At 48.1% G+C, this 13,194-nt stretch overlaps 1 protein-coding gene across 1 annotated transcript; it reads right to left on the minus strand.

Moving 5' to 3' along the window:
• Nucleotides 1-482: 482 nt before the first annotated feature.
• On the minus strand, nucleotides 483-12,939 carry SGK2 (serum/glucocorticoid regulated kinase 2). Its single transcript, XM_010207741.2, has 14 exons — nucleotides 12,747-12,939; nucleotides 9,041-9,110; nucleotides 7,747-7,804; nucleotides 6,951-7,000; nucleotides 6,337-6,394; nucleotides 5,694-5,777; nucleotides 5,271-5,402; nucleotides 4,382-4,494; nucleotides 3,803-3,839; nucleotides 3,135-3,221; nucleotides 1,729-1,824; nucleotides 1,325-1,480; nucleotides 860-949; nucleotides 483-638 (listed from the first exon to the last, which is right to left on the minus strand). Exons 1-14 carry the CDS (start codon nucleotides 12,937-12,939, stop codon nucleotides 483-485), a joined length of 1,380 nt encoding a protein of 459 aa, XP_010206043.2.
• Nucleotides 12,940-13,194: the final 255 nt, after the last annotated feature.

A 13,194-nucleotide genomic window follows, 5' to 3' on the forward strand; every position in this document is an offset into this window, starting at 1 on the left:
CAATTGAGAAACTGTTTCATCAGCCCAGATCAGTCCTGGATGTGTGGCTTAAATGTCACAGTTCACTTAGAAGGAAGTGTGAAGAGTTTCCCCTCTCTATTGTGGGGGGTGGCAAAGCCGTTGGACAGAGCTGGGCAGAGTTGGCTCCACCAAAAAAAAAGTGTCTGGTTAGAGGGACAGAGCTGTTGATGTGAGTGATGGTACATACCTCAACCATAAATACAACCATAGAGTGAATGCAATCCTCCCAAGGGGCACAAGACACTCAGGGACAGTGTCTCTCCCTGCCCGCAGAACAGTCATTTAGAGGAAAATCCAAACAACGAGAGTTGAGCTCTGTTCCAGCCCAACCAGTTAGTGTATTATTCCCAATGTCCTTGAACCATGAGCAAAGGACAACACCCATCCTTTCAAAAAAAAAAGCACAAACATAAAACCCATTCAGTTAAAAAAACCCTGGCTTCTCAAAGCCTTTATAAAACCTAGATGCCTTCTTCAGCTGGTGCATAAGAGAATCCTAAAAATGCATCTGAGGCACTGGAGCTGCTGGCTGCTAGGTCAGGTGTGCGGGTGATGGAGGCAGAGATTGCTTCTTGTGTGAACTCTGGGTCAAAGTGCCGCAGATCAGCTGGACCAGCCTAAACCAAGGAGCAGAGGCACACAGTGATTTTTAGGTGAGCAGATCCCAACCGACCCCCTGTGTTTAGATGGTCTAACAGCTGTTCTTCCAAAAGCATCATCACCACTGCATTTGCAGTTCCTAACCTGCCCTTCAGCATCCCTCAGTCAGCATAAGACCCCTGGAGCAGATTCCTTTTGTACTATTACATAACAGGTACCAACAGAAATACGCACTTACCACATTGGGGTTAAACGGAGGAGTAATCCTCTTGTGATATAAGTCATCCCAGTTTATTGGGCTGAAGAATACATGGCTCTTTATCTCAAGCTGCAGAGAAAGAAGGGAGGAAAGTCAGTCTTCTGCCAACTCCTTTTCCAGAGCCTGACAACTGCTCTAATAGCAATACATAGTTAAAGCAAGACTTGGAGCTAGCACATACTCATGTAGCAAACCTTTAGTGCAAGAGGGTCATGAAGGGAAGTGACACCATCACACACTGGTGTCCTAGCTTGTCACCACACCTTGAATCATATTGTCTGCCTTTGAAAATCCAAGTCAACCCAATATGTCTCTTTTAGGGGGCTGAATGACATTAGCATGCACAGAAAGCTTTTTCCAAGGCAGTCCTGTTACAAAAGAAAGGCTCAGAATAGAAAGGTTTCCTATCTATCCTCCCCCCTGATCCTAATGGAGGCAACCTACAAAGTCTGTCTTGGCACCCAGCCTCCTCTTCTGGTCCTTGTGGAGAAGCCCTTGGAGGATGTCACAAGCTGCCACTGTCTTGGTTCCTTGGATCTGGAGTGGCTTGTGCAGAATGTTGTCATACATCTGAGACACATCCCGGCTGTAAAAAGGAGGCTAATTTGAAAGAGAGGAGAAGCAGCCAGGTAAAACATGAGCTACCATAAAGCACCATATGTCATCAGTCAAAGTGAGACCAGTGATATCTCAGACAAACACATCTGTCTGTTTGAAAGGTAATGGTATGATTGAAACAGGTCACTGAATTCAGGATTCTGTTGTCTGTCAGGTACCATGTGAGCACCAGACCAACCTCACATCACAGCTTGCATATGTAGCACAAAACAATCAGCTTCTAGACTTACCAGCCCAAACAGCATCTCATACAGGACTGCTCCTAGGCACCACCAGTCTACTGTCCTGTCATATGGCTGCTTCTTTAGCACCTCAGGAGCCAAGTACTGGGAAAAGTCAGAAGTAAACAGAGTCACAGTTACAAAGGAAGATCTTTGTCCTCAACATACAAACCTGTCTGAAGTTCAAACAGAGCAAATGCCTTAGTAAGCACACAGATGCATTTCCTACTAAGCTGTGATAGACTCACATTGCTCTGAAGCAAGTGGGAAGATGCCTACTAAAACCCCCAAAGGGTTTTTCTGGGCTACAGAAGGTTCTCTTCCTCTGGAGATCTTGTACAAAGACTTGCCATCCTCCACAACTTGACCAGCAAACTTGTCCTGCAGTGACAGATTACACCTCTAAGAGGCTCCTGTGCTTTTGAGAAAGCTGCACTTTTCAGTCCCAGTAAGTCTGTCCAAATCAGCAAAACGACTAATCACCACCAAGGTGCAACAGGGAAGAAGTGGCCGGCAGAATAAGCAGCACATCAAGGCTGGTCTCACACAGAATTATCTGTGTGCTATCAGGCTCCCTGTGTAGGGCAGGAAAAACACAACATACAAAACCCACAAGCTCAAACATTCCTGTTTTGTTTGTGCTGTATTATTGCACAAGCGAGTCACCACTGAAAGCAGAGGGCCACCCCTAGAAGATTACTGCCCACTTCTTCTAAGCTTAAATACTGAAAGTTATCTTGTTTAAAGACCCTTCTTCAAGTTGCCCAAGGAAGGGCAGCAGGACAGGTGTATTACCTAGACCAAAGGGCTACCAAAACCCCCAGTTCAGTAACAAACAGGGAAAAAGCCTCCAAATCAAATTTGAGATAGGTTTTAGCATTTGGGAACAGGCACTTCCTCCCCTCTAAGGGTTCATGTTCCAGAAGAAAGTCTAGTCTTCTCTGCACAGAGTGTTTTGCAGCTGTGCACACCAAGGACATGCAGAAGGGCATAGCAAGGTCCTGTGTATGTCAGTACCAACAGCCTCCCTGTTCTGCAGCTCCAGGGTATAAGAGCAAGCAAACAGCCTGCTTACAGGCTTTCTCATGGGCTCCCAGGGTCAAGGTTGTCTCCACAGCCACCTGGAACAGCCCCAGTTTCACAGGAGTAGCAATTTCCAAACACAGGGATCCCTGCCCCAGATAGCACAGCAAATTTAAAGTACTAATCAGCTGTTACAGGTAAAACTGTCTCTGCTGAGTAGGGGCGGCCTTATCTGAACTCCAGCTTCACACTAACAACCTCAAAGAGCCCAAAATGGTCTAATTCACAGAACCTGTATCTTGAGATGCTGAGCATCCATACAAGCCTAAGACCCAGAGCACTCAGAAGCTTTCAGTCTCCAGGTCACAGTGAAATCTCAGCATGTGCTGTACCTCAGGAGTGCCACAAAAAGTAGACGTTGTCTCTTCTTGCTCCATTCCTTCTTTGCAGAGTCCAAAGTCAGTCAATACTATGTGCCCCTAAGGAAGAGAGAAATTTCAGCTTGACCCACTGTCTAGAGAGAAGACAGGATTTCCAACCATTTGCCTTCACATTGCACCTCATGTACATTTTAGTTCTCTACTGCTCTTCTGCTTACCCTCCCTCATCTTGTGGACATCTTCTAGTACAAGTACAGGAGTCTACAGAAAAAGAGTGTGGATTGCTGGTTTTGAGGGTTTTGTTGTTGTTTTTAATTTGTCTACAATGCATGGCTATGAAGAGACATAGCACTGCTGTACTTCGTCACTGCTTTATCCCAGATACAGTTTATACAATAGTCATACCAGAGTAGTTGCAGTGACTTGCACTTACCACCCCATGACCCCTTTCCCCCAAAGCAAGGCTTTTGGGAATGAGCCAAGAAGGCCCCAAGTGTGCAGCTCTGCAGAATGCTGCCTCACTCCCTCTTGCAGGATCTGCACAAGAAATGCAGTGATGCATGCATGCAAAGTCTATACAATGAAGTGAGCTATGGCCCCACTTGCAGACCCATAGTCCTCTGTTAAGGGGCCTGATGCTTTTAAAGCCAGAAGGAAAACAGTGTGAGCTCTGAATATACCTGGCAATCCAGGAGAATGTTCTCAGGTTTTAAGTCCCTGCAAAACAAAAAGTGCTTGTTTGAGCAGATTTGGACTGATATTTAGAAAAGCCAGATCTGAAACAGCATCAACTCAGAACAGGAGCTAACAAAACTTCCCAGTCCAGTTCACCAAGATCTTCCCAAAGTGCAGACTCCCATCACTGTTGGGTATCAACATACACATATGCAAACAAAGACTGCTGTCATACAGGATCAGGTATAAGCCTGCATTTCACTTCTTATCCATGCATAAGTTACTGCTGAGACAATTCCTTACTTATTTAGCCAGGTTTATTTGGGATCTTTACATTTAACTATTCTCTCTCCTTCCCACTGTCACTCTGGGAGTATTTATTGGCTATCATATCCCATGCAGACAGCACTCCTGTTGCAGGATAAAGTGCCAGCAGCCCACTATCTTATCTGGGGTAAGAGATTCAACCACTCCAGTCCTACATTTTGCAGGGCTCCAGTGAAGCACATTTCCTCTCCAGCACTGCACATTACCTGGCTGGGCAGACTTGGTGCCCCTGTTCTCCCCAGCAGGACACATCTTACCTGTAAATGATGTTTAGGGAATGCAGGTACCCAATGGCACTGGCAACTTCTGCAGCATAGAATCGGGCCCGGGGTTCACGAAAACAGCGTTCCCTTTGCAAGTGGAAGAAGAGCTACAAGCAGATCATAAGGCTGATTGTTTCTAGAAAGTTGAAGGACATCTGGAGCAAACTTGAAAGACAGCTACTCAAGTGAAAATCTCATTGCAGCAAGTAGCCAATGAACAGTATTAAATAAGCCCAAACCAAGTGACTTCAAGCAATCCAAGCACTTTTCTAGAAATGGCTTCATTTGTCCTCTTATGTCACAATCTCAATTTTTTCATTTCTTAACTGCTTCTGTGCTCACTGCCACTCACAAGTCCATTATAGTGATAGTATGGCCATGAGAAGTGCTACATGCACAAAGCTGAACCCACTAAGACTCCCAACATGAATTCTGTTTGGGCAAGACATCTATTTCCACAGTATCTCCCAGTCAGTTTCAAATAGCATAGAAAGACAGCTCAAAAGAACAGCTTCTACAAGACAGAAGAGATCTAGTATGTAGCATCATCCAAGCACTACACTAGGACCTAGAGATGGCCCACAAGTGGGTTTTTGCCTAAAGCTCACCAACATCAGTATTCCCCATATTCTCCATAAGATTAAGATGTCCTAACATCCTTGCCTTGGGAATCATCTGACTCAAGTCATAGCCAGCAAGACCCTCACTCAATTTACAGATGAGACAGCATGCCAGCTACTCTTGGCTGGTCCTTGCCAGCCACCTAAGCACCATTATACCTCAACATCATTATCTTCTGACAAGAAACACTTCTAGGCAATAAAGCTGCTTGTATGGAAAGGACCAAACAGATGATTAAAATACAGCCTGTCAGGGTACTCACCTCTCCTCCATTCACATAGTCAAGCACAAAGTACAGCTTCTCTGAGGTCTGGAAGGAGTAATGGAGTCCCACAAGGAAGGGGTGCTTGACATTTTTCAGGAGCACATTACGTTCTGCCATGATGTGATTTTGCTATCAGAAAGCAGACAAAGCTTTAGAGTTTCAGGCAAGATTTCAGTAGGGGCTCACTGCTGTTTAAAACAGATGGAAGCTGGAACCCAAGAGGGTCATTTCCAACCCCAGGAGAACCACAGTTCAGCCCCATCTGAACCACTCCATCCTATATGACCTGAGTCATCTCAGTTCCTCTCCATGTTCCCCTGACACAGAGAAATCTGATTAACATGCAAGTTGTCTGTGTGAATGCCAGTCACAAGATATATGACCACTATTTGCAGAACTAGCCAAGGAGAACGGACATACCTCCTTTTTCTTTAGGATGGTTTTCTTATGCAAGACTTTCACTGCATAAAAAGTCCCATCACACTTGCGTTTGGCCAGGAGAACCTGCAACAGAAGGTCCCAGACACAGGTTTCAGTCTCACCTTCTGCTGCTGGGTTAGTGTTTCCTCATTAGCTCAACAATCTTGTGAGTGGTTATACACAGAGCACAGCTTCAGAGGAGCAGGTACAAAGCTTTAAAGACTAAGGACAACATCCTCATAAACCATCCCTTACACACCCAATAAAAACTGGTGACTCTTTCCAAATGCTCCAAAACATTTAAAGTGGATCCTTACTATCTCACAAGGTACAGATTTGTCTGAAGATCTTCTGCCAGCTCAACAAGTCTCAACCTCAGTTTGAATCAAGTACTGCTCCTCACCATCACCACCCTGAGCATAAAACACCTCACACCTCTATCCTTAGAGACTGCAGGACAGCTCAAAATAGCTCAGATACGATTTTCCTATCTGAGGTCTCATCTAATCTCAGTCTTACTCAGGCCAAACTCCCCAGGAGAGGATCAAGCAAAGAACACAGCTAGAAACTCCTTCCCCAAGAAGTTCCTTTCTTTCCAAGCTGCCTCTAAAGAGCTACAGCCCACCCATCCAAACCCACTTACTTTTCCAAAGCTTCCTTTGCCAATAACCTTCAGGAAGTCAAAGTCTGTTGGCTTGGCACTGATGAGGCAAGAATTGAACAAGTTAAAGCTACTGGAAGAGAAACATGTAACAGCAACACTACCATCAGAGTTCCTTCTTGGAAACACAAGTGTTTGTGAAAGGGATTAAAGGGCACTGAACAGGTGACCTTTGCTCCCAGCAAGCAGAGGATTCACACTGGGTATGTCACTGAACTTGGCAGAGGATGAGCAATCCCTCAACAACACACCTGCTGAACACAGCAGCAGGTGACAGTGTCTGTCAGGACCAAGCAGCATCTTTACAAAGGACACAGTTTATCCTCCTTTCTAGAGAGACAGTCAGGAAAACAGCAGTGATGAGGAGGATATTCCCTTACTATCTCTCAAGAGAGATGGGACAAGAGACTTCAGACATGGACAGGAAAGTATGATTATGGTAAGACACCAGCTATAGCTAAATGTCTTGAAAACTGGTGTCATTGGTGATGCACAGTATTAAAGGCCAAGTAATGTAATTGTCAGGACCCTGGCAGACACCACCCATATAAGACACAGAGACCAACTGCATTCCCCAGCCTTTGCAGGGAGCTTACTTTGGGTTAGCGGAGGGTCCAAGGTTGATGTTGTCAGTTGGTGTTGGAGGCTAGAGGAGATAACAACAATATTAGTCACAAGGACCATGCTGCAGCTTGTGCGTTCCATTCCCCAATACAGCATCACTTGCACAGAGTCATTGATAAATTCCCCTCAGCAAGAGACACAGTAGGTGCTCAGAAAACTTCAAAGTGATGGGGAAAGGGAGAATAGAGCTATGCACTAAAGCAGTATCAGCCCCAAGCCGAGGGCTGGACTAATCTGGAGTCTGTGCTGAAATCCTCATCCCATAATTATATAAAGAAAAAATATTGAGTGCTTAGTACTGCTCACCACAGTACTGAGACAAGGTGAGAAGCCCTGTGCACAGCTCAGAGGAGCACTCCTGCAGCACGACATCAGCATCCTCCTGAACCCTGTAGCCCTCTGACCACTCCTATTACGCCTCAAAACTGCCAGTCTGGAGCCCTAGAAGTGGCCTTACATGTGCCCAGCACCACAGAGGTGTTGCCTCTCTTCCCAGTGAGAAGGGGATACATGCACATGTTTTTCCTTCTCTTCCTACTCGCAAGGAATCTTCCCTTCTCCAGACTCTGACAGCATTATGCCTTGTCCAAAATACTATATAGGGCCTCTTTGCTCTCCATTTTCTCCACCCAGCATCATCCACAGGGACAAGGCCACAGTAAGACTAAGCAAGCTAATGCAGGCTGTCCTCCTTGCTTCTCCTACAGGCATCAGCTCCTCTCCTTATCTCAAAGGTGAGGACTTGCTGGCTCAGAGCCATGATCTCACCTGGGTGCTTTTGTCTGGGCTCCTGGAACGATCCATTAAAAGAACAACTCGTTCAGCACTTGGGAAAAGAAGAGCAAGGCAGTATTGAAAACAAAATCCAAGAGAAACAGCATTACACCATTAACTTGCCAGGAACCAGCACAGAGTCATAGGCATTCTCCATCACAGGAGAGCTCAACTGAGTTCCCCAGCTACCTCCTTGGTAACACTGCTGCTCCTAAGGGGTGGGAACTACTCTGGGGGAGGCAGTGACAGTGGGTACATGCTGACAGGAGATGGGGGGGAAAAGGTTCCTGGGTGCACACGTGATATGAACAAGCACAGGCACATTAAATATCTCAGTATAGCAGGAACTGGTCAGGCCACCAACATGTGAAGACCAGAACAGCCCCTGCAAAAACCACATAAGGGCCAGACGAGGTTGCAGCCCTCCTGGTCATGGCCAGACTCCTCTGGAGGGAGAGGCAGCCCCTACCCCACTGTACAGGGATGCTGCAGCACCCAGCCCTGAAACCCAGTGAGTGTGCCCGCAGGTTGGCCAGGAGAGTCCGACCACTACATTCCTCCAGACCAGGGCAGTTTGGGGCTGTTGACTTTTCAGGGAAGAGGGGCTGGCCATGACAGCCAGGGCAGATTTGGTGAGCAGAGGCCTTAAAGCAGATCTCTCATCTATTCAGTGCAGCTGCTGCTGGAGTGGAGAAGTTGGACTTGAACAACACTTGTTGGTTCAGATCCACTCTGTTCAAACATCCTCAGGGAGGGATGAGTCCTGACACCCCCAGGGATCTTCCCTTGGATTTTAAAGACTCCTCCATGCTCCTTGCAAAACCCAGGATCAAAGGGATGACAGAAGGAAAACCAAAGGAAATCCTGTCCACACAGGTCTGTTCCTTTCTCCCCTGCCCCAGAGAGCTTTGCCTCTTCCCCCTCAGCCCCACCAAGCTCTCCCACACCACAAGGAGGCTCTAAAGGCTCATCCTCCAGCCACCCTCCACCCTGCCGCTTCCAAAAAGGGGGCCCAAAGATCCCACCAACGTCCCCCATATCTCACCTGTGGGTGCTTCCCCTCTCTGCCCTCCTGCACCACAAGACCCACAGCCATCCCAGAGGCCCCCTCCTCCAGAGCCAGGCTGACCATGGCAGGAGATGAGCTGTCAGGCAGCAGCGGGCGCTTGCAGCTGTCTCCAGGGCCTGCCCACATCTGGCCAGTGCCAGCCAGCTCCATTCACCGCCCAGCCAGCACAGGCTGAGCTTTTAAAGGGCTCTCATCCCACTGGGAGGCTTTCATACTCACTATGAGCAGAGCCTGGAGCCAGAGGCCTTGATGGTTTGCTCTATCCTCTCACGGCCGTGCTTGATGAGTTCTGTGAGGAGAGTTGAGGCACCAAAGCCGATTAGCTGGCAGCGTGATCGCAAGTGCACAGAGGCATGTTTGTTCTTTCCTGACCTTGCTCTTCTTTCCATAGCCACCCTCCTCCCCCTTCCACCCACATACCAAAATAACCAGGAAATTATAGGAACCAGGACAGCTCCCCTCCCAGCCCTGCCAGGAGCCCTCAATAGCTCACAGGACTGGGATAAGTGCCACAAAACACACACCCTCTCTCCATGGCAGAGGGGGCTTGGACTAAAGCATCACCATCCAGCATCCCTGAGCCACCCCTGGGTCCCCAGGAGGGACAAGGAGAGTGCTCAGAAAGATAACGTGTATTGGGATACATCACACACTTGCCACATCCTTTTCCCCTTCCAACTGTTCAGGGCCCTGGAGGAGGTAAACCAGCCCTCACATACATCACAGCAAGCAACTTACCCAAGGACACACAGCCAGGACTAGAAGCTGCTATTCCCACCATGGAGTATCCCTGACACCCAGCCATGCAGGCAGTTGCCACCACCAATCATAATCACCAACTCTTCCTCTGCCATGAGGCAGAGATCTGAGCCTGTATCCTGCTACACAGATTGAGCAAGAGAAAAGCCTGAGCAGTGTAACCTGTATGGAGGAGAGCTCCTTGTTTTGCATAGTAGTAGACTGCAGAGATATCTTAAGACTTAGTTTTACTCCCTGGCTGTGCCCTAGCTTTCCTACTAGAGGGAAAGAAAGAATCAAAAGAGTCACAGAAATATACTTCTATCCCACCACCTCATCTCCATTAAAAAATAAAGAGAGAGAAAGCCTTTGTAGACACAAGTTGTCATCCTGGAATAGGTCTTCTACAGACTAAGGAACTGGCAGCACCAACTGCCAGAGCCCATCTCCCTGGGTAAAGAGTTTGTAGCACAACAAGTCTTGAGGTAAACACAAGCCCATTCCGAGCCCTTCCTCCATGGCTCTTAGGATCTCACACTCCAGAGAGCCACTGAACTGAGCACTACCACCAGTTCTGGGATCTGGATGCAGAGCTGATGAGGAGCACAAAAGATTCCCAACAGGCTGTGGTTTTAGAGTTTCTGAATGGATATGAAAGGGAAAGCAGGAATCTGAAGAAAAACGCTCAAACTATTGACTGAGTGAGCTTACATCATCAGGCTGGTCTGAGACCCTGACCTTGTCTGATACATTGCCCTGCAGTTGGTACAAGGGCTTCTCCCAGCAGGCATCCGCCAGTGGGGACAGCATGCAGGCAGCACCCAGACAGATCAATCCTCTCCTCCTCCCACTGACCATAGTCCTTATTGCCCTGACAGTCTGGCTCACCAAGGTTTACTGAAGGTCATCCAACAGCTGCCTTGGGACTACATCCGTCCAACAGGCTGGCCAGATATCATGGTCACAGCAGAGGGCCATTGACCCTGCTGTCTTGGAGCTGGCAGCACTCGCTCCAGGCTCCATGCCAGGGGCTGGCCAGGGCAGGTGTGTGGAACAAGCCCCAAGCTGCAAATGGCAGCAGTAGATAAAAGAGTGAGGGCTCTCACCTACTGCCCAGGAGCCTCTTACCAGAAAAACCCAAGCAAGCCCACAGTTTAACACCTCCACACATGTGACTGCAGCAGGTGGGATAGCCTGTTCTTTATAAATCTGAAATCCCCACAAGCTTGGTTTTGGCCCCAAGGGTATCATTCTGATCCTAGACTTGGAAGAAAAAAAAAGTCTCAGGCACAGGTGGGCAAGTCACAGCTTGGGTAGCATGTGCCCAAGCCACAGAAACATATCCATCTGGCTTGGAGGTCTCCGCTGACAGCACAGGATGCAGGACAAGTTCCCAACTTGCTCTGAGGGGTTTGGACAAGTCTGCTTTACCAAGGGCTCCACAGCCTGCAGCTAGGCAGGACCATCACTGCCAAGCAAGGGCTGCAGAGCTCTGCCAGGGCCACAGCCTGGCAGCCCCTTCGTGCCCCCCTCCACCAGCCCTATTCTGCTCCACTGTTTCTTGGCAGAACTGAAGCTACTCAAAAGCCCCTGCAGACTCAGGGCAGGGCTTTCCAAGGTGCTTTCATTAAATGTACTTGCTCTGAGGCAAAAGTCTCTTTCTGCACTCAAGTACTATGCACAATTTGAGGATATATACATCCCCATCCCAAATCACCTTCTATACAGGCTCAGGGCCACCTTCCCCCAGCCTGAGGCCACCTTCCAAGCCAGGTTAGTTTCTGGTTTAAATTTCCTGAGCAGTCAAATAGGTTTTTTCTTATCACTAACAAACCCTACTCCCCCTAAAGAACAGGGATTTCCTGAGCATTGAACAACAGAGCCAGAAATAGGTCACGAAAATACATTGGAATCCTTGGTTATACATGCCTGGCTGCATCCCTCCTTATGCCTGCTGGGGCAGCAGGGATGCTACAGGCATAGCTGGGGCCACAGAGAGCATCACCAAGCAAGTCAAGGAGTTTCCTGATATAACGTGACTATTACACATGAGCAACACAAACCACTGCATTCACACCTTCCTTAAAGATTAAGGACCATGACACTCCCACCACCTGGACCGTATCCATCCCCCTGGCAGCAAGCACCCGCAGTCACAATGTAAAGCTGATACTTACAAGTTGGAGCAGTTACTGCAGTTAAATCTCTCCCCTCCAAACATCCCTCAGTAACACACGTTTTCTTCCCAGCACAGCACAAGCAGCTTCCTCCTTCCTTCCTTCAACAGTTCTGCTAGTGGTGACCCACATTCCCATGCTAGCCCAGCGTTATTTGCTACAAACACATTACTAATGCAACACGTACCTTGCACGGAGAGGCAACCTCATAGACTCGTCATCTGCAAGCTGCCTCCCACCCTCTTCCCTGATGTCACTGCTCTCAGCATCATTTCCTACCTAACCTAGATTGCAAACCCCTCTGTGCAAGTGCCTCTTCCTCTCCTGCTCTAGGAAGGGCTAGTTGCCAGCATGGAGAGGCAAAGAGGCCTGCAGGCTGTCACTGGGACAGCAGGCAATGTTTTGGAAGAAGCATGGGGTTTGGAGGGGCAGAGTTGAGAGAGAGGCACATAAAACAGCCCACTGCTTTTACCCAGACCAAGGGCTGCGTGCAGTAGAGGGAGATGCCCCAGTTTCAGCTCAGGAGGAGCACAGGGGACTCCTGCAAATATATGCTTTTAGTGGCAAAGAAAAAAGATTGTAAACAACAAAACAAAAGACCTCAAGCTTTCCCCTGCCAAGCACCTAAGAGATAGCTCAAGGCCAGCACTGAGCTCTACTTTCATTCCCATTAAAGCACTACAGCATACAGCAAATCCAGGAAGAGGTTAGGAAAGGGCTTCTTCACTTGGGAAAGCTTTCTTAGCTGCCCTTTGCAGAGCTCCTGGCTTGCTCTAACTGTCTCATGCAGATCCTTTCCCCCTATACTTCAGGACACCACAAACCAAAGCAGGAAGCCCAGCCAAGCAGCCCTGTCCCTGAACAAGTGGGAACCCACAGACAAACAGCCCTCTAGATTTTAGAGAAAAAGTACTTGCTTGCAAAGGTAGGAGAAAACAGCAGGTGGCTAAAGGACACAGCACTGGGGAAAAAAATAACCTCAAAGTTGAGAGCAAAGCATCAAAACCCACCTGGGAGCACTTCTACAGCCACAGGTTGTGTCCTGAAGCACAGGAAGCAGTCCACAGCTGATGAGCACAGAGACCCCTCGTTCTCCACACTTCCCATCCTTGCACTAGCCCACCCTGCCCCTGACCGAGCAGCAACCCAAGGCTTTTTCCTAAAACTTAGGGGAGAATAGCTTTGCTTCCCACAGCAGTTCATTTAGCCCATGAATACAAACAACTCACTCTCTGTCAGGCTATTCATGTCACTGCTGCTGCCATACTACAGCCCTTTAAAGAGAGCTGGTAAAGATCATCAGCTGCAGAAAATGAAGAGACACCTGCTAGATCCACCCAAGTAAGAATGTAGGTGAAAGTTGGATGAGTAGGGTGCAGGTGATGGGTAGGAACAAATTGCATCCTGCCAGTTATCATGGGTGTTCAGAACAATCTTTTACACAGTAGTAAGCTGGCA

Source organism: Colius striatus, chromosome 16, assembly GCF_028858725.1.
Source record: "Colius striatus isolate bColStr4 chromosome 16, bColStr4.1.hap1, whole genome shotgun sequence".
NCBI lineage: Eukaryota > Metazoa > Chordata > Aves > Coliiformes > Coliidae > Colius > Colius striatus.